At 37.3% G+C, this 25,279-nt stretch overlaps 3 protein-coding genes across 3 annotated transcripts; 1 reads left to right on the top strand and 2 right to left on the bottom strand.

Moving 5' to 3' along the window:
* Positions 1 to 77: 77 nt before the first annotated feature.
* On the bottom strand, positions 78 to 10,305 carry ubxn7 (UBX domain protein 7). Its single transcript, XM_063886483.1, has 11 exons — positions 10,200 to 10,305; positions 8,301 to 8,454; positions 7,926 to 7,990; positions 7,765 to 7,830; positions 7,496 to 7,608; positions 6,492 to 6,638; positions 4,153 to 4,243; positions 3,247 to 3,377; positions 2,186 to 2,690; positions 2,007 to 2,086; positions 78 to 1,168 (listed from the first exon to the last, which is right to left on the bottom strand). Exons 1-11 carry the CDS (start codon positions 10,303 to 10,305, stop codon positions 1,007 to 1,009), a joined length of 1,620 nt encoding a protein of 539 aa, XP_063742553.1. The 3' UTR covers positions 78 to 1,006.
* Positions 10,306 to 12,879: 2,574 nt separating this feature from the next.
* ppp1r7 (protein phosphatase 1, regulatory (inhibitor) subunit 7) lies at positions 12,880 to 17,288 on the bottom strand. Its single transcript, XM_063886700.1, has 10 exons — positions 17,193 to 17,288; positions 16,355 to 16,450; positions 15,758 to 15,813; positions 15,391 to 15,456; positions 15,157 to 15,287; positions 14,794 to 14,956; positions 14,542 to 14,658; positions 14,340 to 14,444; positions 14,121 to 14,207; positions 12,880 to 13,826 (listed from the first exon to the last, which is right to left on the bottom strand). Exons 1-10 carry the CDS (start codon positions 17,230 to 17,232, stop codon positions 13,650 to 13,652), a joined length of 1,038 nt encoding a protein of 345 aa, XP_063742770.1. The 5' UTR covers positions 17,233 to 17,288; the 3' UTR covers positions 12,880 to 13,649.
* Positions 17,289 to 19,992: 2,704 nt separating this feature from the next.
* LOC134865407 (uncharacterized) lies at positions 19,993 to 24,141 on the top strand. The gene is made up of 6 exons (XM_063884897.1): positions 19,993 to 20,279; positions 21,268 to 21,450; positions 21,533 to 21,790; positions 22,463 to 22,561; positions 22,904 to 22,921; positions 23,325 to 24,141. The coding sequence occupies exons 1-6, from the start codon at positions 20,201 to 20,203 to the stop codon at positions 23,408 to 23,410; spliced, it is 723 nt and encodes a 240-aa protein (XP_063740967.1). The 5' UTR covers positions 19,993 to 20,200; the 3' UTR covers positions 23,411 to 24,141.
* The last annotated feature ends 1,138 nt before the right edge of the window (positions 24,142 to 25,279 follow it).

The following is a 25,279-nucleotide window of genomic DNA, read 5'->3' as shown; positions in this document are numbered from 1 at the left end:
TGTAACCAATACCTATTTTCTCATCAGATCATGCCTTGGAAGTTAAGTAGAAGTATGACAAAAGACCAAGCAGAATCTCCCTTTGTTTTGGTGGTTATATTTCAACATCAGCATATTTTCTTGGCAGCATATAAAAAAGAAAGGAAACAATGACTACAGCTAAATATCAGTCTCTCTAAGCCATCTCTGTACAGTGTAGGTCCGACTGATGAGATGTACCACTCTTAATTCATTCCCTTCTGTATCAAAAGTTGAAACCAAAAAAAATCTACCAGTCTCTAATTACCCGATACAAACTTGAGTAAAAATGTGCAGATTGCAACCCAAATCCTCTCAGATCTACATGTGTCGAATATGTCCGAAATATGTTCTTGAATTGTGATTTACAGACCTTTTCTTTTAGTGTCTTTAAAATAATTACAATAGTTCAAACATTGACCGTATTGGAGACCAAATGTAGGTCAAAATAGTCGACAATTGAGCCTTCCTTTACCTGTCCCCGGGTACAGACAATAACAAGATGAGCAAGAAAATAAACTCTGACATTTAACATCCTTTCTGGGAGGTAAAAGTCTTTTTGTACAAATCTGTGGATGGTCATCATCAAATCAGTGATCCGCTAGTAGGCTTTTCTTTATTTAAATATGAGCTATTGTATATATTCTATCCAGATGTGCCTCAATGTTCAGAACAATATGAAGCCTGCATCAGAAAAGAATAAATCACATTAAAAAAATGAGTGCCGGCATCCGTGACACCTTACTGGCCAATTGTAGATCACTACAAAGGGAATAGGCTTTCAGTAGAGACGTCAGTATTCAGACTAGAGTGGCAGGGAGAGTTGTCCACCCACTCAGAGTTGTCTTGGCAAAAACCGGGCCTAATTCCAGGAGAACTGAAGGTTATGGGATCAAGGCCAGTGACACTGTCCCAGGTCATTGTTGAAGGGGTGAGGTCTATCAGAGAGATACAGACAAGCAAAAAGTGAAAGTGTGTCTGACAAAGGCTAGTTCCTCTCTTGAACAAATACAGTCTCCTGTGGACAAAGCCCCGCCTCCTGCAGCGTGATGTCATAGTCCAAGTGGGCGAGCTTCCTTCTGGGAAAGTTGGTAACGAGTTCGAAGCGTTCATTAGGGTAACCTTTGGACTGGACGTGTCTTACCAGCGCCTTGAGAAAAAGGAAAGTAACGGTCAGTATTAGGTATTCATATTCACTCAAGTGCTCACATTTGTTTCACTTAAAGTTCTCATGAATCGGCGAGCGGGAGGCAGTTGGATTACACATAATTTGTTTCCTGTAAAAACAGTAAGCTAGGAAGGGACTTGTCTCTGATATTAATTTCAGGGCAAGTAGTGTCACCTCACCAAATTCCGATTGACAGTAGCTTGTCACGGAACAACCCGCTCTCTGTTGTGGAGGAAATTACTCAAAATGCCATAAAAAAAAACTAGCTAAACAGCTTTTGTGTTTTTGTTGGAATACAAGTGACGACCAGCAACTATATGCATAAATACTTTAAAGCAATAATTTGACATTTTTGGAAATACACTTATTTGCTTTCTTGCCAAGAGTTAGATGACAAGATCGATGCCCATCTCACATCTGTATTGTAAATGTGAAACCAGCAGCCGGTTAGCTTAGCTTAGCATAAGAACATGGGGAAAAGCAGAGAGAAGGAGTGTAGCTGTTATAGAGGCAATAAAGCTAAAAATAGTAATACAAATAATTTTAAAAAATGCCTTATCACCACTACTGAACTGTAATCCACACGTAATTGACATATTTAACAGATGCTATATACGTAATGTACTGATAAGCACACTTTTTAACCCTTTCTTCCCGTCCATATAAAGGTTTAGCTAATCGCCTCTTGGCTCACACAACATTCTTGGTGTACCGACTCGACAGAGGCAACAATCTTCTTGGACTTTCAGCAACAAAGCAAAAAAGTGTATTTCCAAAACATGTGTTTCTTAAAAATAGAGTTACTGTGTTGTGTTCTCACCAAAAGTTTTGCTTTAGAAGACAAGGAAATTTGCTCCCTCTGTCCATCCGGGTAACGGAGCATCAACCTGGCTTTGGGACCTATGTGAAAGAAAAACACAGGATGGTTAATATCTTTCAAACATCCTCATTCTTTCACTGTGATTATGACAGTTTGAGGATTTTAACACGTTGTCGTACCATTGTCGTCAGGACAGTCCACGTCACAGGTTTCGGTGGTGTTGCTTTTGGAAGGTCCGGCGCTTTCTGCTGCCGGGGAACAGTGGTTTCCTCCAGAATCTGCGTCAGGCTGAGGATGACGAGGAGCGGCAGCTGAGGGCTCCAGGTGATTCTTTTTACTCTCCTCCTTTTTGTGACTGTGGTTGTTTTCTTTGTATGGAGACTTTCTATGGGAAGAGGTGGAACTATCGGGATGTAGACGTTGCTGGGACGCAGTGGCTGGTGGAAGCGAGGCGTGTTTGCTGGAAAAACTTTTTTCTTCATGGGGTGCTGGACATTCGCTGTCTGAACCATCCACAGAGATAGGACCCTCGCTGTCAGAGAAAGGCTCTGCGTCCGATTCTTCCTCTGATCTGGGGGAATCGGGGGCTTCCGGGGCATTCGAGGACTCGTAGTGCGTCTCCTGTAGGGAGGCTCGGATCGCTGCCTCCAGCTGACTGTCTTCACTGGCATCTATCAGACTCTCCTAGAACAGAAAACAGAGTATACAGCTGTAGAAAACAAGTCAAAGAGCAGAGTCCAGTAACCAAAAGCTGTGGTAAAACTTAATAAACTAATACATTTTTGGCAAATGCGTTGCGGCATGGGCCAATACTGGTGATGCAACAACCTTGTTTTTAGTTGCTAAGTTTATACCTTACTCCTTTTAAATATTCGAATGCCTGAACACACTGCTGCTGCAACTAAACAATTTCCTAATATGGGATCAATAAAGTATCTGTCCATCAAATTCTGAACATTTTGATGAGTAATACGATGACTTTTCATGCAGATAGTACAGTGTAATACATTTTGAAAAATGTTATTTTTTGCATGTCGTTTCTCCCTTAGAAGAAGGCAAAGAAAACAGTGAAGGTCTTTCACAATGTATAATAACTCACATCCAAGATAATAGCTCTACATTTTACAAATAATTGTAAGCTCTGATGTTACAAGAAAGTCCCAGAGAGAGAGAAGGCAGCTCTTATTATAGCAGAGAAGAGAAACAGAGTAAGAGGCGACACATGAGAGGAGAGACCCACCGAGCGAGCTCGTTTGGCGGGGGGAGGTTGACAGGGGGGCCCATCGAGCTGCCCGTGCTCTGCCAGGAAGCCAGACGTCTGCTCCAGAAACGACGCCACGTCCAGCTGGTTCCACTCCACCATTTTCTGACCTGAAGTGAACGTGTTTTGAATAAGTCAATAATAACATCAGGTATAAAACATTTAGTCAGCAGAAGGCGATGTGTTAAGCTGTATTGATTCAAAGTACTTGTCAGATGTGAACAGCGGGGGGGAGACGTCTGCTCACTCTACTGATTGTGCTGTTATATAATAACACAGACGACAATGCAGTGCATTTATCTGCATTATTTATTTAATGAAAAAGCTATTGTTGGTGTGCTTTGATCCCATCACTTAATCATTCAAGGATCTCTTTCTCAGTCATGTGGCGTTATTAAAGGATATTGTTCCTATGCTGTTGTGTTGTCTCCTAAAGAGAGCTGTACCCAATAGTCTGAAAATGTATTTATAACATTGAAAATATATATAAATCACTATTTGAATGCTAGAAAAGATGTTTTGAATGTTTATTCGTTGTGATTAAACCTTGTATTTCTGCTAATATAGAATAGCCTACATACTCATATTATAAGTGTCATACAAATTGTAGGAAAAAAATTCAGGTGTGTCTTAAAACATTTCCAATAATCCAGACGTCAAAATGAGTTGTAAAATATATCTAACCAAGTGTTCTGCTCAATCAATATTTGTTGGTGTAAACAATTCGCTTGGGCTATAAAAAAAACATTCTCCCGTTTTTTGTTTTCAAAAAATGATTTGGCACGGCCCTATGTCTCGCAAAAGAGATACATTTTCTTTTCCCACCAAAAATAGCAGGCACATGGTGTCATTGAAAACAAGCGTCAACTTCACATGAACACTCACCAGTGCGGGGGTCGAGGATGGAAATATAGGGAAACTTGTTCAGCTTATAGAACTGAATGTATCGTTGTCCCTCTTCACTATCATGATATACCTGTAATGAAATAAAAAGCACAAAACAATACATGAAGACCACATCAGATAAGATACTTCATTTGGTGACATGTGAATATTAGGATAAAGAAAACTTCAGGACAAAGTGATATTTTTTTGTTCTGATTGCTAGGCTTTCTCTAGAACAGTGGTTCTTAACCTGGGTTCGATGAGTCAGTCTCAGGGGTTCGGCAAAGGTCAAAACACACACTCGACTCATATGATTCGTGATGACACGCCCAGCTTGGCCATCACTGGCTGCAGGTGATCACGCTACATCGCTTGGCCTATCTGTGCTGCAGGGAATTTGGTGCGCTCAGTAGTCGACTTGTGACTGTCGTGATGGTACTTGGTGGGATTTCTTTCTTAATATTTGAATCCCTTCATATTAATTATGTCGAGCAAAAAAAATATAGTGATCGGACGAATATGTACAATATGGATTCACATGTATAACGGAACGTGATGGGAGTCAGCGTCCTAACTGCATGATTTGCAATGCCAATTCTAGTCTAGAACCGGCAAAACTAAGGGAACACTTCCTTAAGCAGCATGGAGATGGGGAATACAAGAACACAACGCTTGCTGAATTCAAGGTGACGAGAGCCAGATTCGATGAAAAGGCTACTCTGCCTGTTCTCGGCTTTGTACCCATCAACAAACCGATCCACACAGCATCGTACGTAGTTGCTTCCCTGATCACAAAGCAGGGCAAACCACACACCATTGGTGAAACACTCATAAAACCAGCTGTGTTGAAGATGGTGAATATCATGCTCGGAAAAGCGGCTGAAGTTAAGTTATCCCAAATTCCTCTTTCAAATGACACCATCAGCGACAGAATAGAGGATATGAGCAAAGACATCTTGGCAGATCTGATTTCAAGCCCGGCAAAATTCAGCCTCAAACTCGACGAGACCACAGACGTTTCCAATCTAAGCCAGCTTGCTGTATTCGTGCACTAAGTGAAAGACGACGTGATAGAGGAAGATTTTTTATTTTGTAAGCCTTTAACAACAACAACTAAGGCAGCCGATGTGAAGAAACTTGTGGATGACTTCTTCAGAGACAACAATCTTTCGTGGGATATGGTTTCTGCAGTTTGTTCGGACGGAGCTCCAGTCATGCTGGGAAGAAAGTCTGGTTTTGGTGCGCTACTGAAAGCCGATGCACCACACATCATTGTTACGCATTGTATTTTGCACAGGCATGTGTTGGCAACAAAAACCTTGCCTCCAAAACTGGCAGAAGTATTAAAAATTGTAGTGGAATGCGTGAACTATGTGCGAAATAGTGCACTGAGGCACCGCATCTTCAGTGAGCTGTGTAAAGAAATGGGCTCTGAATTCGAGGTACTTCTGTACCATTCTAACGTTCGGTGGTTATCCCGGGGACAGGTGCTGAATCTTGTTTTTGCCATGCGTGTGGAATTAGCCCTGTTTTTGCAAGAGTACCAATATTGTCATGCAGATTGCTTAAAAAATTCTGAGTTCATTCTCATTTTAGCGTACATGGCTGATATCTTCGCAGCTCTCAATCGTCTCAATCAGCAGATGCAGGGAGGTGGAGTCAACATCATCGAGAAGGAAGAAAACCTGAAGGGAGGATGAGAGCAATCCTTTTCGAGGATGCTGGACATAAAAACGAAGAAAAGGAACAGACTTTGTTGCGAAAATGACATGAGAGTGGCACTTGCCAAGGTGAAGCCGCGCATTTCTGAAATGGTCTCTCAAAGGCAACAGCAGAAGTCACACTGATTTGCAGTAAGTATTCATCATGTTTTTGTGTGAAAATCATGTTTCGCTGGTTTTGTTCTTTGAACACAGTGATGTGGATGCACGGTTCATTTTGTGCACCAGTAAAACATATACCTATGTCTTGAATTTGAAAAAATCCTATTTTATTTTTCCAATAAAGAAAGGGTTCGGTGAACGCACATATGAAACTGGTGGGGTTCAGAACCTCCAACAAGGTTAAGAACCACTGCTCTAGAAGAAGTGCTTACTACAACATCACTGGGTATTAAAAAGTGTTTGCAGTTGAAGCACTGTTTCACATACCGTTTCTGTTGCTGTGCTGTCGACAGTCTCAACTTTGGCATCCCTGACTTAATTCATTTCTCATATGGATAATCATGTTCAACTCTTCCTTCACCTCAAACGAGTTTAGCAGAGACCTCAACACAAAGTTTGCAGGAACATAAAAATCAACACAGACAAAACATGGCTCTGTGATTTGAAAGTACACACCTGCCAGAATATGAAATGTTCTCTGATGATGGTCTTCACGGCATCGTTACTCCAAACATCTCTGTTCAGGCATTGGCAGGCAAAGTCCTGAACGTTTTGAATGTTGATCATGAGCCACTTGTTCTCTAGTTGTCCACAGTCCTTCGCCTGTAAGCACAAAAAACACACATACATTTAGTCAACTAGTGAGCAATGTGATTGTTAAAGTTGGCAAGAAAAAGCCAGATAACTACATTTACAAAGTTAACTTGTGTCTCCTTATAGCCAGGAAACCTTAACTATCTACAGGTGGGAAAACGATCACATGTCTGGTGGTTAGCAGTTTTTCATTTTTAACTTTAGGAAATCTGATTTCATAAATACTGCACATTCAATTCATGGTCAAGAGGATATGTAAACAGTAAAAAAAAAGATGAAAAAGACTTTCAAAGTAAGTGGCTGAAATCAGAATCAAACCCCAATGATGAACAACAGGAAACATATAGTACAAAAAGGTTCACCTTTTTCTGTCCAAGTCCAAAATATATTTTTGTCTGGATTTGTACCAAGTGGACTGAGAACATTTAAATCATATGGTCAGATTCAAGCCAACTTGATAGTATAAATGAGCAAGAATTGAATGAGATTAATATTATCACACGTTTGCTCTTTACTAGTTTTACTTCTTTTCTTTTGCTATTATATAAAAAAGGTAAACACTTTTTATCAATCAAAATACCCAGTTACCCACTGGACCAATCAGGCTTCAAAATGGAATGCAAATGTACTCTATTTTAAGATTTCACAATGCTTTGTGCATTTCTACTTGCATCCATACCAAAGAGTATGTAAAATGATGACTGTAAATGAGTTTATTCCATAAAAAGAGATTCTGCAGTTCATGCAGGGCAGACCTGGTTTCCCACCTGTGATCTACACAGTCACAGCACATCTGATATTTTGCAGAAAGTTCACACAAACACATAAAGAAGTGTGTTTAAAATGTCAGGTGAGTGACTCCTCACCGTCTCAAAGCTGCCTTTGTGCATGAGCTCAATTGGAGGACGGAAAAGGTCTGCCAGGGTGCTCAGTTTCTTATCCACTGTGCCACCGTTACGCAGCTCCTGTTCCTGACGAACTGGGAAAAGAAAGAAAAGTCATTAGAGGAGGTAAAGATACATGATAAAAGTTGGAACAAAGAGAAAGGTGAAATAATATCTAATCAGTTGTTACTTCAGCAACAATTCAATGCTACTGCATTCACATACAACTCTTTAAGTTTGATATTACTTACTTGTTTCTGTTTGGAAGTCTCGGAAACCATCAAATATAGATCGAGCAGGTCTTCTTCGCTTTGGCACTGCAGATATTACAGACACATCAAAAGTCAAAATCAGCCAGAAACAACTTTTTAGTTGGACATATTTATGCATGAGGTCAAATAAAGTATAATACCTCCAAACAATGGTTCAGGCTCAACCAATATATCCTGCTTCTGGGGAATAGGTGCTCGTACTTCACTGGAACAAAAGGGGAAATAAACCGTATTATTCTAAGGAACAAAGTAATCTAAAGAAAACATCTGGTATCTATCAAGTTATAAAAACAGTTTTATTTGGTTATATCACCCAAAAGTAACACAGATCACAGCAGTGTACCGAACCCAAAATCTCCTCCCAGCTCACGGTTAACAACAACACATTTGAACAAGGAGAGAATGTATAAAGCACTATGAAAAAAGTGTATCTTTAGGATAGTGATAAATGTCCCCAAAAAAGGATTTTACTCATACTGTATCGAACAAGCTTACAAAGAAGAATCCCAGCTTACTCTGAAGGGGGAGCTCTGCTGCTTGAAGCGGCTGAGCTGGAGCTGGTGCTGGGCTCCTCTGCGATCGCGCCTCCATCCAGAAACATAGTCACTGCCATCTCCAGGTTGTTGTTACATGCTTCCAACATGTGTTGTCCTACACTCTCGGTGGCTCCTAAAACCGCATTGGACATGGGGTTACTGATGTTAAAAAAAACCCCATTATGACTAACACTGTAATGCTACATATGTGTGACAATTCACACTCTCCATGTGAGTCATAGAACAAATTATACATGATGGAAGACCATAGATCATCAGCAGAATATCTGATTTATATTTAAATAACCTATATGGACTTTATTGATGTTTGCATGTTGTCACTTGTTACCTATCAATAGAATACTGTTCATTTTAATAACATTGGAACAGTTTTTAAAAATGGTTTACCTTTATGGCTTACATTTATTTTACTAAAAACTGCTGATATGTTGGCCAATGTTTGTTTAAATTATAAGCTACAATATTTGTTTCAGATCCTTTATTTTGACTATTAAGGAATTGTGACCAAGATCGGATACAGACAACAGTTGGTTGTGTAGGAATCGACGGTTTATTTCCCCTTTTGTACGATGGTATTTAAAGTACCATGATCATTTATGCATGTTTTAAACAGTTTACTACACTGTTTTACTACCACATACACACTTCTCCTAACCTACAAATGTCCCCCTCAGTGGGCCACACTTTCTCTTTCATTCATTCATTGAGAGGAATGCATGCAGGGCATACAACTGGAACAGCTTATTAGACACGTTGTTAATGTGAAAATCATTGTTTCCATCGATTTTGTGAACATTACGTCCTGTTTTCGTTTAAATGCAAATGGAAGCTTTTCAACTACGGGGTCTTGTAAAATTCAACGACAGTACAACTTCATAAAGACATACCACCACATCTGCAAGTTGACTTAAACACTGTAACAAAATGAATGAAAGGCAATCTACTGCCTGAACGGTAGGGAAACAATGTATCCGGTCTATACAAAAGCTATGGTAATCTTTAGGAAATAGCAGGCAGTGATATAACTCAAGTGACGGCTACATGAATTGTATGCTACAAATAAGCAGCTAAAACTCCAGAATCTTACTTATTACTCCAGATCATGATTCGACACAGTGAAAAGAAACGATGGAAACATTTAGCATGTCAGAAAACACTAGATCTGAGGGTAACTTTAGACTTTTTGAAGTGAACAGTGCCGTCAGGCTACACTCATCTCTCCGTGTGTACTGCGCATGTCCGTTTCACTTTCCAAGTGTAGCAGCAGCAGCCCCCGAACTGAGTCCCCTGTCTTTTCTGATTAATAACTTAAATCTGAAACACTGTCCATCCGGTCAAAGCACACATAAACTACTGAGGAAATCTGAACGGCTAGGCGCAAATAGATGGATGAGCTTATCCGAGTGTGGTTTGCATCACAGTGAGATTGAAGAGTAACACAACGTGAAGCCTGGCTGGTGATGAAGAAGGGAAATGTTGCACAGGCGACGTCCATTCCACATTATCACACAACATGCAGTAATGAAGAACAGAAAACCAGCTCTATGCTAGCGAAATAGTGTCTGTAAAAAACACCACAAAGAAAATAAGATATTTTGTAAGTGGCTGTGGCAGATATTATTAAAATCGGATGGTTTTATGCTTCCTTTTCTGCGTGTTTCGCTTGAGTTTAGCAGATAACTGGCAGTGCTTTTTCCTCTCTGCACAGCATTGACAGCGCAGGGGCCATAGCAACACTTGACCGCCGTTTTCTTCTCTCCACACTCATTTCCTGGTTCTTTGGGCAAAGGGGCTTTTACTGTTGGATAACTTAAACCTTCTTGATGGATCAAACGTAAAATATAATGTTATTTTTACCTGTTATTGCTGTGAATTGTTGTATTAACCCATTCACCCCCGGAGCTGAGGTGTTTCCGAGCGCCGCCATCTTACCGCCACAAACAACAACATAAATGTGGCGCATGCGCGACGCCGTCCTTTTTCCCTGCCTGGCGCGGCGCGAGGACGATACGTCACCATATGATTGTGCTGCATTGTGGGTTATGTAGTTAATTAGGTTTAGATTTGTATGCACATGAACAGTAAGACGTGTTACTATAAAATATTTGCTATATGATTTATTTAAGAAATGTGATTATATTACCTACATTTTCTAATAATATGTTATACTATATTTTTTTACGACATTTGACGGTAGCTCAAGCTTTCAAGATATCGTTGGAATTAGAAGACAGCTGCCCTGGAGATAGGCTTTAATGCCCTCTCAGAGCCCATATTGATAAGAATAGTGTTAAAGAGGGCCGGATGAAGGCGTTCCTCATTCAATGTCAAAGTCCACTTTATTGTCAACATTTCCACATGTGTTATACATACAGGAAATTGAAACACCGTTTCTAGCAGTCCCACAGTGCAAATATAAACAAGAACATACAACATAAAAAGATAAGAGCCTAGGGAAAAAAGGGGGAGTAAATAGGGGTATACAAAAAAAAAAAAAAAAAAAGTAATATATACATATATTAGACACAAAAATGTTTAGTACAAAAATGAAAAAGTACTCATTATGCAAAATGCCCCACTCCAGAGTAATATCTGAATATGGATAATAATTATTAATGGATTTAATCATTTAACAGGTAAAAATGTGGCTAATTTTAATTATTTATTTTTGTTGGATATCATAACCAGCATAACAATCATAAATTATTAGTTTATTTATTTTATAAAGTGATTATCTAAATCCTCAAAGTAATAAAAGTTTTCAAAAAATAAATGTAGGCAAGCAAAATGTTTGCTTCAAAAATGTAGTGGACTAAAAGTTTAAATTAATAAACAAAAAAAACATGTTTTAAGTAAAGTACAAACTTTTCACTATTAATTTCACATCCATCTAACTTAAAGATGCATAGAACCAAAAAGGCCAAGAAGACTTTCAATACTTTTTAAATCAGTTTTGTAATTCGGCATCAGTATCTGTATCCATAAATGTAAATACATACATAAATGTAAATATATTTAACAATCCGGACACAAAAATGTATATATGTTCATTTAAATCCATAAATCCTTTTTTGTTTTAACAGTTAACAATTACTTACCTGTATATAATTTTAATTTAATTTAATCTTATTTATTATCCTTTGTTAAACCGTACTGTCCTGTTTTTCATTCTCACTCTGTTGCTGCTTTAACGCCTGAATTTCCCCACGGGGATTAATAAAGGTACATCTTATCTTATCTTACTTCTTTGTTGTTAAAACAATTACTATAACAGGCTAGGTAGGAAGAAAGTCTTGAAAGATACTGAAATCAAGAAAAGGTGACTTTTCAGTTTATAAATTAAACTGTAATAGTCATGACAAATAAAAAACCTCTCAAATCAAAACGGCATAGACTCACTTGAAGTAATGTAATTTTATTATTTGCATTATACATTCAGTTTGGCTCTGTTCTGACTACAATCAGCTACAAGCAATTAGAATAATCGCTCATTCGGAGTCCAGTCAAGGTCAAGTTATCTTAACTACATAAACTCAAGCAAATCTGCTGTGCTGTGCTGTCCGGCCAAAACAAGAGAGAAAAATAACATTTTGCTTTTCAAAAGGAATGATGGCACTGAATTTCTACACGAGTGGGCAAACTACATTCACAGCCCAACTGGCCAATTGTAAATAAATTATAATTAATCTGAATATAACCCAACGTTACATTTATATAAATAATGTCCTTCAGTTTTGCCAGTAATATGACATCATGAATATTCTAAATTATAAATATTTTTGATAATAACTTAAATTCCTTAGAAAGACAGAAGATTGCCAAAAGGAGATCAATAACCGTTTGCAGTTAAATTTTAGGCCGTGGTGTAGATAAACATATGGTAATGGTCAGTATTTGATGTGGCACAGAAAACATTTTTGTTAAGTATTTTGTGTCTAAACCTGACCTTTTAGTCCTGAGGTGGAAAATCATTTTTCTATAAAAGATGCATCACCTTTTGATTGTAACCCGACAGAAAATTTAGTGCACTAAAACTTCATACACAGGGGACAAAATAGGTAATTATGTTTTTGTTCAAAGTTTTAATCTTAGTGCTTGATAAGTCTTATGGCAACATTATCGTTTTATTAAAAGTGAGGACCAAATGAGAAACTTGAATGTGTCACTGTATTGTCTATATACAAAAGAACATTTTAAACAACAAAATGTTTTTAAAATGTAATTTATCTTACATTAGTTAACACTTATTTAAGACCAGCCCTGCTGTTAGGAAAACTTCAAAATCTTTGCTTTAGTTTTGTCAGTTGAAATTAATTTCATGGACGATGTATCTCTACAGAGATCACAAGCTGTAATCAGAGATGTACTCAAGGTGAAAACTAAAAACTGAAGAAGAAAATAAATTGGGACCTGATTACAGCAACATCTTCATTTAATTATCTTTACATTCTCATGAGGTTTTTGTATGCCGAGGTCACTCTTAATAATCAGAAAATAGGCTGTAAAAAATATGGACAATGACGAGGAATAGACAAGATTGCTGGACATCAAGATTTGCCCCTCATTAGTAATGATAGCAGTTTATTTTGAAATGATTCATCAGTTGCAGACAGACACAAGTTTGCGTTGTGTCATTGTAGGTTTCTTCATTTGATTTATTTTTTGTTTGTAACATTCAGTTACTTGTTCAGAAAATCTTGAAGCTTAAAGAAAACCAAAAGATAAGATAAGCAGTATTCTGAGGATTAAAATGTGTAAATTATATTTTACTATTGAATTTCCCTTTAATGTTTCATTCTTCTTTTACTAACTGTGTACCATAACTTTCATCAGAATTACTCAAACAGTAAGAATACATCATTTTCCTCTCAAATGATAGCAGTGCAACCTCAAAAACGTGATGTATGAAACAAAACTGAAACTACAAAAAAAAATTATTTCCTGATGGGCCCTGAAGTGTTGAGGGAAAATGCCACCATCCCACATGCAAAACTACAAAAGTAAAATGAGTAAAAATTATGAAATGGGCATAGGGTAAAATCTTTTTCACAGTTTGTATCCAGCTTAATAAATAAATAAGCTTTTACACAATAGCATAGATCAAGGTGGGAGTGAGTGCATACATGCATACATGTATGTTGCGTGAGCCGTGGGTGATGTTGAATGCTGGAATGTGTGTTTCTGTATGAAGTGACGATATGATTCTGTGAGGCCAGCGTGTTTCAAAATTAAGTTTGTTTTGTGAGACGGGCAGGCAGTGGGGTGAGGGAAAAACACTGTGAATCAGCAGGTGAATTACACTGCAGTTTAGAAGCGGATGAAGGTAGCGTCGATCTGGCGGACACTGGGCAGCGCCAGCATGATCTTCCGCCGGTACTGAGGGTCCTTTTGTACAGGGTTTCTTTCAAGGTAGACCGTCTCCAGAGACTTGGCATTCTTTAACTCATCGAGATCTGACCAGTTATCTATCTGATTATCGTTCATCTGGGGAGGGATTGAAAGACAATAAAACCGAGAAGACAGAATTAGTTTTGTTTTGCAAAGATAGATCAATCACAAATGTAAAGCACTGTGGCAACATACAGTGTGGAGGATGTGGAGACAATAAATGGCCTAGTAACATCTTTAACACACTATTAAATACTTGCAAGGAGAGATAAGAGTTTGTTAATGTTTTTGTTTTTTAACTATAACTCCGCTTGTGGGCAATAAATACAAAATCTAACAAATAAAGACTGTTAAAATACATTTTAGTTTAACTATGCAAACTATCCATACCCAGAACTCCTGAAGGTCTGTCAGATGGCTGATGTTTTCAATTTTCTTTACTCGATTGGCAGCAATGTCCAGGGTTGTAAGCTTTTTCTGTGAGGGGAAACAAACAGGGTTCAATGTACATAGAATTTCTTTTTGTACATGTATGCAAACTGCATGATCGACAGACTTTGCATTGAGTGCTCTAGAAAATAGGCGGTTGATGTCTGCTGTTGAACTCACATTATTTTCCAATCCCTCAATGACCTCAATGCCATTGTGGCTCAGATAGAGCTCTCTCAGGCTGACCAGATTCTGTAGGCCCTCAATTTTAGTAATCCGGTTACTCTGAAATAGTACACAACATTATTAATCATTGTTTCTTATATTCTCCATTATTCTTTTTCTAAAAGGACTAACACATGTTTTTAAAATAGCAAATTACCTGAATGCTTAAAACTGTCAGATTGTGCAAACCATCCAGATTCTGAAGGGTAGTTATTTTGTTGGTGCCAAGAAACAAACTCTGCAGTGATGAAAGGGTATCCAGGTTCTCTAAGACCTGTGAACACAACACAATGAAAGAGAAACACAACCAAATTAAAATTACAGAAATAAATGCCACATAATGATTTGACAATTATGCAAGTAATTTGCGAGTAGTATCGATTTACATGTCACTGCCCAACAGCCTTACCCGGATGCGATTTGAGCCTAGCTCCAGCATGTCTAGGCCTGTGAGGTGATCCAGGTTGGCAATGTTGCCAATTTTGTTATGTAGCAGAAAAAGTTTCTTCAGCCGTGTTAGCTGCTCCAAACCCTCCACCTTCCTCAACATATTGAATGAGACGTCAAGCTGCCTGTGGACAGTCAAACAAGTATGAAAATTAGAAATAAAATGGACCTGAGATGGGTGTTCTTTATTCAATTTCAGCTACACAAAAATTAAATTAAGGAAACTTCCATTAAGCAAAAAGTGTGTAGAAATTATGATTTGCCATTCTGAATCAAATCTCTATAATATGCATGAACAATAGACAATAGTTTACTTTAGACTTACTCAATCTCTTTAAGGTTTTGCAGGTTCTCCAGTTTACGGATCTGATTGTCATAGAGATCTAGTTCCCGCAGTGAGCTCAGACTGTCAAGGTTTTCTATCTTTTTAATAAGATTCTGTCTTAAGGACAGTGTCTGTACAAAGAGATAGATGGAAAGAAAGCAATTAACAGAAATAATGTATAACTGTATTTAATGCAAACCCTTCATATGATTAAAAAGTAAAAAAGTAACTTACTTTACACTTCTGTAGGACCTCCAAACCTTCAATCTTTCCAATACGACAATGAACAAGATCAACATCCTAAAAAGAAAAAAAGACAGATAAGGGTGACATGACATACTGTCCTGTAAAAACAAAAACTCCTACAGAAGAACATTATACTTAAACGTTTTTAACATTGCAATGCAAATTAAAACAACTTTGTCTCCACGCCACTAAATGTTACCATACACAAAGTAATCTGTCTTTTTTAATCATCTAACCAAATGGTGTCATAAGAAATGGAGGATAGGATTGGATGTTTTAGAAAAAAGCATAACAGAAACATTTTGTTCAGTAGCTACGGCCAAACTGTAGCATAGTTTCTAGACCATCTTCTTACCTCTTCCTCTGGATCCAAGGTTATGGTGTCCATGTCAACAGGAGACTCTTCTTTACCTTTGTTGAGAGCAAGAATAAAGCAGATTTATTCATTTGACCCAAGAGTAAAATTCAAGAACTTAAACCAAAAATCCAGAATCATTACAAAGAAATTGTTAATATAGATTCAATTGGGGGAGAAAAGTATGCCGAATATCTTTTGATTATGATCATTTAATGCTTAGCGGTCTTTGTGAGCTCTGTATCTACTGTGAGAAGTCGGGGGGACTGTTTCATTGTAAAATATCTTTGATTGACCTTAGGGGATCATATAAAGGAAACACTAAATGATGTTGAAAATAAAATATCAGATTCAAGCATAATGCCAACCTTGGAAATATAACAGTTGAAATAAAGTGTTTCCAAACTCTCAAGACTTTGTACAAACCCTGTGACCATTACGTCAAGCACGATATAGTCACACATGGCTGCTTGAGAGGATTTATGGTTATGTATTGGTGTCACCTGATAGACTGACAGCTCTGTGTCACATAATTGATTACATTAGTTTAAAGCTGACTTGTGTCACATCTCCTTTGCTGGAGATGTGATGCTTTACCTGTGGTAGCGGGCTGATTGGGGTCCACGTTGCCATTGATACTCCTCCTCTTGGTCTCATCATCACCAGACTCTTCAGACTCACCCTTTCTGTCCACTATAGTCAGCAAACAAGAAGAATAATAGCTAAATTACCCCATGCAGATGCAAAGCTGTTTATCAGTGGCACATTAGGCTGACGCCCAGCTCCAACTAGCCCACTGAGGACTCTGGGGGGGCCATGTAAAAACCTCAAACCGTTCTCTGACTGTAACAAAACATGGTTTAAAACCAGATCTCTCAGGTTTAAACAAGACTCTGTAACAATGCGTTAATGTGTGCCAAACCACAATGACACGTATCACGTATTAACACCATCGGATAATGAAAATTGCTGTGGATGTGACCGCAGATGTATTTCCAATCTTACCAGTTAAGAAACTAACTAAAGTCGTAGTTAGCTTGCTCACGTTAACACACAGGGGTAACACTGCTAACCATGCTAGCTGGGTAGCTGATGGAGCACAGTAGGCAGTTTAACACCTATCATTGTAAACATTTTTCGGCAGATGATCTGCCTTAAACATAACATACAGTTTCAAAGCACATAACGCAGGACGACGCAGCTATGGAAACTATAATTAGATAATGACTAGCTTTACAGTGTGGGTAACAACGTCATCTAACGAGGGTTGTTGTTAGCATGTTAGCTAGCCAGCCAATGATGAAGGTGTTATTAACAATAAATCAAAAATCTTCCGATTTGCTCAAATAAAAACCGATACCTTTGTCTTAGTGAATGTATGTTTATCAAGGTTATACAATCATAATACGGCTATATTTTTTATAAATGTACTCACCTTCCATCTCTTGAAGCTCTCCAACAGACCGGGAAGCCATGTTTCCTGTAAACACTCTTGACAACCGATCAGCCAATCAGGAGGAGGAATTTTCTGCGTCCAGACACCAGGGAGCGCTGTTGCCACACACTGAAATGATGCGGTTACTGCGTATGAACTGAAATTCTAGTCGTGTAGAATCTAACGGCTTCTTTGAGATGTTTTTTTTAACACTCTTTATTGAATTTTACACAAAACACAGAACAATGCACCAAATGGCTTCTTTACTTTGAAGCCTATTACACTGCTTTTCTGAATTTCCAAAGGAAAAGCGGGTTCGACTCCATCAGTTATCTGACATAGCAATATTAATAATAATAATAATTATTATTATTATAACAATAATGATACAGTAATACTATGATGAGGCATTCATTAATGTACTTTACACTGTACATGCTACTGTACATATTTATATTTATGAATGAAAAGACTGTACACATTGTTCACTCATTCACTTTTGAAAAGCTTGACAACTGGGGCCAGCTTCTCAGTGTTTTACTTATTCCTCATTGTATTTTCTATTTACTTCCATTTAACTAATATTCATTTTATTCATGTCGGGTTTGTTAACTTATCTTCATTTTTTAACTTAAGAAAAATATTAATTAAAGTAAGAAGGATCACAAGCTTGTAAGATAATACATCACTGCAAGGCCGACCATATTTGGTTACATCAAGAATAAAGAGCCAGACTCATAAACCCCCTCTCTCTGTGAATCCCCCTGCACTTTCACAGCAGACTGTGTATACAATCATTTCCATATCCCTTGCATACCTTCCATGTTAGGAATCTGCCTGCGAGATATTGAAGGCAAGGTTAAAGATCTGGTGACACCATGAGCACACCTAATTATCCTTGGTATACATCACATAACATAATATAACATACAGAAGATGCTGTAGCTCTAAACATCTAATCATTTGTATTGCTGCTATGTCATTTTTTTCTGATAACATACCTTTTTTATCTGAAGCATTAGATATGATTGAGATAGGAACCCAGAATTCCTACCAGTCCAAAAATGTAACTGGGAGACTGAGATACCCAAACATTAAACAAACTGTACCAGTAGAAAAACAATACATTTGAATAATTTACTTACTAAAATGAACAATAACTGACAACATGCAGGATCAAGCTTTACTAGAAAACAGTCTATGTGTTTTTGGAAACTGCATGTCACAGAATCAATGACAAAGCAGACGTCAGTTAGGAAAGCTAAATATTACCAACAAAAACAGGAAAGTGTTGTGGGAACATGTAAAATGATGTATTAAAATGGTTAACATAATGTGATGGTCTAGAGACCTCAAACATGTAGATAGATAGAATCGGAGGATGAAACCCTCTTTATCAATACGTATAGTGCAAATGGCAGTACAGTAATAAGATAACTAATAAAACTAAGCTGAATACTAAATACTAAATAAAGTGACATGTGAATAAAGTGACATCTAACCCAGAGGAAATATTAAACAAACAGGTAAAGAGAGTAAACTAGCAACTGAATATACATAGACTTTAAGACATGTCATACTGCCTTACCATCGAAGTCTTTCGTGAAAACAAAGTGGAGGGGCCTTTCCACAAAGTATATATGTTTACCAGAAACTCTCAGTTAGTTAACCCTGAGTTGACAGTGTCCAGACACAGTTGATGTCTTTCCCTATTTCTAACCATTGTTCAAATAAAATCTAGCATGTTCATATTGATCAGCTCTACCACTAGGTAACAACAAACATTTAATCAGATGTTGGCCACAAAAACGTTGCTTTATCGAACAAAAAACAAACAGTAAAAAGTGTATTTTCACTTGGCAGCTGTACAGTAGGCTACAACGCACATTATAGATGTATGTAACTATCAAGTAAAACTATTTGAAAATGATCATGTTTTAAACTTAAGACAAAAAGTTGAAATTAGGACTATGTCCTTACCTGAGGCCATGGTGAATGGTTTCTTGTTGCCATTATATGAAAAGATAAACCTTTGTTCATTCCGTATGGAATGTCAGTTTTCATCTCTGTTTACATATTTTTAGGAATACACAAACATTACGGTAAAACTTCTGTTTGTGCAGTACTACTTATATTTACCTTAAATAACTTTGCAATATATATATACTGTGTATATATATATATATATATATATACTTCCACCTTTAACATTTTCACCTGGCTGCTATATCGCTAAACTGTTACTGGATGTGTATTTTTTTATTGTATAATTTCTTGTTTTATCTTTTAATATTTTTTATGCATGGTTCTTGAGTGATATTAAGCTATCTTTGGCTCTTTGCTTGCTGTAACAAATGTAAATGTCCCCTCTGTTGGACGCGTAATGCTGATTCTGAATGACTGCAATGGAATACAGGCATATGTGCCAGCAGCTGGGGGTTCGGTGCCTTGCTCAAGGGCACCTCGGCAGTGCACAGGAGGTGAGTGGCACCTGCAAGCAGCTGCTACGCCTGTTTGAGACTCGAACCGGCGACCCTCGGTTTACAAAGCTAAGCTACTGCCACACCTGTTACCATAGTTACCCCTTTCAGGGTTGGTTGAACTTCTCTCTGTATAAATCCATCGTTGAACTAACTTCTACTAAGTCTCAGTGTTTGTGTTGGTTTGGATGGTCACCTCAAACTTCAGGAGGTTGTTTATTTGTCAGTTCCAAACTGACTTTCTAGGGCACTAACCTGTTAAACTGATTCTGAAAGAGCACCTCCCAGTTACGCTGTAGCTACATCACCAATCAGAGGATTTAAAGAAAAGTGTGTCAAAGCGAAACAGTGGAGGAGATTCGTGTTGATGCCAGTGATCGTCTGCAGTATTTCGTTTTGACTCTTGTCTATTTTAAGTTGCCTGGTTTCGCTTAAATGGCTTAAAACAATCCTTGCTATTTATAAAACCGAAGACTTTTATCCCTTCTTTACAGTTGAACATTACAGGGACAACAATTCGCGTTAGAAATGCAGTTTCTTGGAAATTTCCTTGGTCTTCTTGTGCTAACTTTATGCGATTTATCACTGTGTTTTCCTGTTCCAGTAGGTAAGAAGCTTGTCTCTTTCTATTAAATTGCTCTCCTTCTGTTCAAGTGTACACACGATTGTTAAAACTGGTTTATACATGTAGTTAGCCTTTGCAAGCAGCTAACGTTATCATGTGTTGCTATTCATGCATTAGTTATTCTGTTTGTGAAGATGAATCATTAAAGTGTGAACTCTTACTCCTCCACTTGTCGCAGCACAAAAGGTTATTGTAGCTGACTAGACTCTCATATTCAACCGCACTATGTCAATACGATAGCCCTGCGATAAATCCTGTCTTTGGCTCAGTTTTATTGACACAGTGTTAGTTACACCCTATGACTATTTATGCCCTTAGTTGTGGTTTAGTATTGGACTATGACATAAAGTTAGGTGTCACACAGCTGTTTTTACAAACCTAGTGGAACAGATTATTAAAGGCAAATCCCAACATTATGCAATGATCTAAATATGTAACTGTCTGACTGTAAAAAAAATTTTTTTTTAAATGATTTCAGTAATATAATGATAACTTACCTCATACAACTGGTCACAGTGCAAACTACTTTTTATACTTTTACAAATGCAATTAGACTAGATACATAACAGATTACCCATGCACAATGCATTATAAAAGTTAAACATTTTAAACTTTAAATGTGGTTGGACCTAGTGCCCTTTAGACTACAATTACAAAATAAAACCTGTGACGTAAAAGAATTGATCATTTTAACAATCGGAAAAGGACCCTTTATTAGAATGAGTCCTTTTACCTTAAGTATCACAGGTTTAATCTTTGTATGCTATGCAAACTTAAATATTACACCGCACTTCTTCTACATTTGAGTATTTTCTCCACATATTAGCTTACATTTCAGCCTGTTTTTAATCATTTGTGTCATAACATGAAAGCTTTCCTACCAGTACGTATAGCTTACTATAATATAAGAATTCTTCTTTCTTTTTAATGTTTGAGTGTTAATCTATGTATTTTATATTCCCCTCACTAGACACCATCATCGTGCAGGTCCAGCAGTGGGGAGTGGGGGGGGCTCAGCAAGTCGCAGAGCAAGTCCTTCTCAATGGAGTCTCTTTAAAACGCAAAAGCCAGCAAGTTGATAGCATTATTCAAAGCATATCAGTTGATGCACTCCTTCCAACTCTTATCAATGTGAACCAGACTTCTATCCTGAGTACGAAAATCGTCATGTACAATTTCGGACAGGGATGGTCAGTCAAACATTTGTCAACAGCCTTCTTCTTCTTCCTCTTTAGGTAACCACACTGTTCTTCGTTCTCGTGAATGCATACTGGAGGGGTCTCTGCTGCTCTGGGCTGACCGTGTCTTCTATGATGGAAAGGTGTATCTGACCCTGGACCACACTGACACTTGGACAGCACACATACCGGAAGCACTGGCCTTCAAAGTGCTGTGGGAGCAGGAAGAGCAGCACACAAAAATGGAGAAGACCGGCCTGCGGGAGGAATGCGTCAGGTTGATGAAAGAACTGATACTTTCTCAGGAGCAGTCTGGTATATTCTTTTTAGCTTTTGAAATAAATTGTAAATAACATCAACCCAATTAACCTTTCAATGCATGTTACACACATAGTATGTTTTTAAATTACCAATGTGTGATTTTGATAAATAATTAAATTTAATAGACAGGATCAATGCAATTCACATGATTATAATACAGAGCATGACACTGATATGCTACATAGAGTTTTTGCTTTGGCTAATCAACTGTTGTCCCAATTTTGCTTTAATATGTCAAGTTTAGTTAAAGATAAACAGCTTTCAGTATCAAAAAACCACAATACACAATACATTCCAAATATTGGAATACAGTCAAAATGCACAAACACTATACACCTTGGTAATTTACAGGAAAATTATAAATTTAAAATGCTCTTAGCCAATTTTTGTAAAGCATTTCATTTCTGGAATTACTTTTATTTCTGTTGGAAATGCATTGAAGATCCTTTAGGAAGAAATATGGTTGTTCAAATTTAGATCTACTGTTCGGTATTTTAAAGTTGCCATTCACTATGCTCCTCGTTTCTTTGTTACTTTCTAGTCTTTAGATACATCTGGAAAGAGGCTCTTTGGCTGGACTGTTAAATATTTTCAAAACTAATTTGAGAAAACCGGGATTTACCAGGACCATTTTACACAACAGGTTAATTTATTCAATTGTTCTAGTTCCAGGGATACCTTTGCCCCAGTTCCTCATTCCAATCTTGGCGATCCTGGTGTTTACTGGGCTAATCATGATCACTATCCTCCTCTCTAAAAAACAGGGTGAGTAAAGAGTTTTTCTTTTTTACATTTACATATGTATTACACATATAAGTAGCCCTGCCTTTCATCACAGATATGTACTCAAAACAGCCTTCCAAAACAGTAAATGTGCTATCAGAAATGTTTTACTAGTCCTACAGCGGGGAAATATACAATATGAAATGTTGTGCTTCATGATGTCAGCAAACAGTCGCAGCTATTTAATATTCTTTTATTCACCATCATAAAATGCCCCATATCATGGCTCTAATGTTGTCACATGATTTTGGTATGGAGTCTCATGCTCACAGTGGAATATAAAGCATAGTCATGTGCTTTGTCTTTCTCACTTTCTCTGCGTAGGTCTGAGGCACCCTGGAGGTAAGAAAACAGTATTCCCTATGTTTTCTCTGAAGTTCCTGTAAACCTTTAAGTTAACAGTCTTGGGATGAATGGAAGAGTTACATATTAAATCATCTCAAAGCCACATACCATTGGATGGGCATGTTTCTTTTCTTTGTTCATTCTGATTCACCATGGCTTCACTTTTATTACTGAAAACATTTTATTACTGAATTACATACAGATTATGACTGTGGTTGTCAGGTCAGCTAGGGACACAGGGATACACATAATTTAAAAAATAAAACTCAGTGAATGCTCATAAGAATGGTTTTAGGAGTGACGTCTAATAATTTAGAACAGCGAGTGAGAGTGCTAAGCTTATTTTGTTAGCTTCTTCTTTCTTTTGGTCTATAATCTGTGCATTTGGATTTTCTTGCAGGCGTTGTTGGCTCGATTATACATTACCCAAAAAACATCAGTGAGACCGTTCCAGACATAAAAGGCAATGGCTACCGTACGTTGTAGTTCAAAGCTCCAGCTGATGAACAGAACCATGTTTGAGCTTTCACTTCATCTCTACTGTCGACTGTCCACCTGCTGATTGACCATTTTACAGTGTTGCTTCATTAATGTAAAGAAAATGTTCCAACAGTAACAGCTGGCCCAATGTATGAAACATTGTGTTCTTGATTCCAGATTATTTAATGCACTTTAATGTATGTATCACACTAGTGCATTTATTGCATATGCTTTTAATATATATTCATATTAGTACATATTCTTATAAACATACACAGCCAAAGAAATGAAAACATAATCACTGCCTGAAGTGATGTACAAGCTTCTTTTTGCTAAATGAATAACCATATGGGCAGATTTTTTAATCAGTTCTGGATTGAGTATGAAATAAATGTATTTGAAAACGTACTGTATACAAGGGACATGTTTTACTAAAAGCACGAACAGTATCTAAATAAGTTAATACACAGAATGTCACAACTTGTCATATATATATATAATCTGTAGATACAGTCCTGCTGAAACCAAGTGTTTTGTTCTGTCACAATCACACTGACCTCTGCCAAACACTGGAGGGACAACTGTTGACGTGTCCTGTTATCCAATGACTGTTCTATGTTGCATACTTATGATTTTTATGGTTTTTGTGATGCATTTCTGTGACTGTCTATATGTTGTCCAACTATTTGTTTGTGTGAAATTTGAGAACATGTTCTATTAAAGTAACTTTTATGGAATATATGTCAGATTTATTTTCTCACTCAAGGGTCAGATTGCCTTTATGATAATGTGTTCTATTCTAATCCAAGAAAGGATGAATTTCGTCCCAGTTTATATAATGACAGGTTTGGGCTTCACACAAATATATAAAAATAAGTTATTGATTTTTGTGTTGTACTCTGCCTCCTAACATCTGTATGAGATAGTGTAGTGGCAACTTAATAATGATTGAAATGTTGTTTTAGTCTTGCACTCTAAAATCTATTTGAAAAACAACGCCTGCTTAATACACTCCTCAAAAATAACACAAACTAAACAGCCGGTTTAATAGTATTAGGACTTGTTAAACATGTGTCAAAAACCTAAACTTTCAAGAAAAACAGACAGGGCTGAACTGGCTTTTACAGATGGCTAATATAACTGGGAAAGAGTTGGACATTAGCACCTCATCAATGGTCATACACTTTAAAACTGTGTTTGTTGGATGATTTCATGATGGTTAAGAAGTTTCCAGATCGACATTAATTTCCAAAATGATTGTTTTATGTCCCTGGAAAACATTTTTATATAAAAGTGATCTTGCTTGACATTAGCAACACAATCAAAAGGACCAGTATCAGCTGCCTCCCATTATCCTTCTTCTCCCCTAACACATATAATCTTATGAGACACCAACCAATACATGAAGGACCCGATGTGATATAAGTTTTAGTCAGAGACAGAATGTTTCTCTTGATGTCAAGATTAATTTCTAGGATTTACTTGAATGCTCCAAACACAGTGAGTCATTTTCATCACTACGATTTTTTGATGTCAAAACCAGATTTTCCATGATTACAGAATTTGAGTGGGAGCCCACTGAGAACAAATACTGTATATTTTATTTATGTTATTTTCAAGAATATATGCTACCTGGATTGCGCAAAGGGTTTTTTATACACAAAGAATCAGATTATTTGCTGTTGTGTGTGTGTCTTCAATAAAGTCTGTATTACAAGAATATTGAGTGAATCAATAAAAAACAACTCTAAAATATTACTTTAGTTGTATCTTTTGGGGCTTTACGGGCTTGTTGCCTGAGTTGGAAATTTCAACTAATTGATCAATAACTTAATCCTATTAATTTAATTTATATCCATAAACACATTTGGTTTC

The sequence above is a fragment of the Eleginops maclovinus genome, chromosome 6 (assembly GCF_036324505.1).
Source record: "Eleginops maclovinus isolate JMC-PN-2008 ecotype Puerto Natales chromosome 6, JC_Emac_rtc_rv5, whole genome shotgun sequence".
Classification (NCBI taxonomy): domain Eukaryota; kingdom Metazoa; phylum Chordata; class Actinopteri; order Perciformes; family Eleginopidae; genus Eleginops; species Eleginops maclovinus.
Note: the sequence above shows the minus strand (reverse complement) of the source record. Positions and strands in the feature narration are given on the sequence as shown.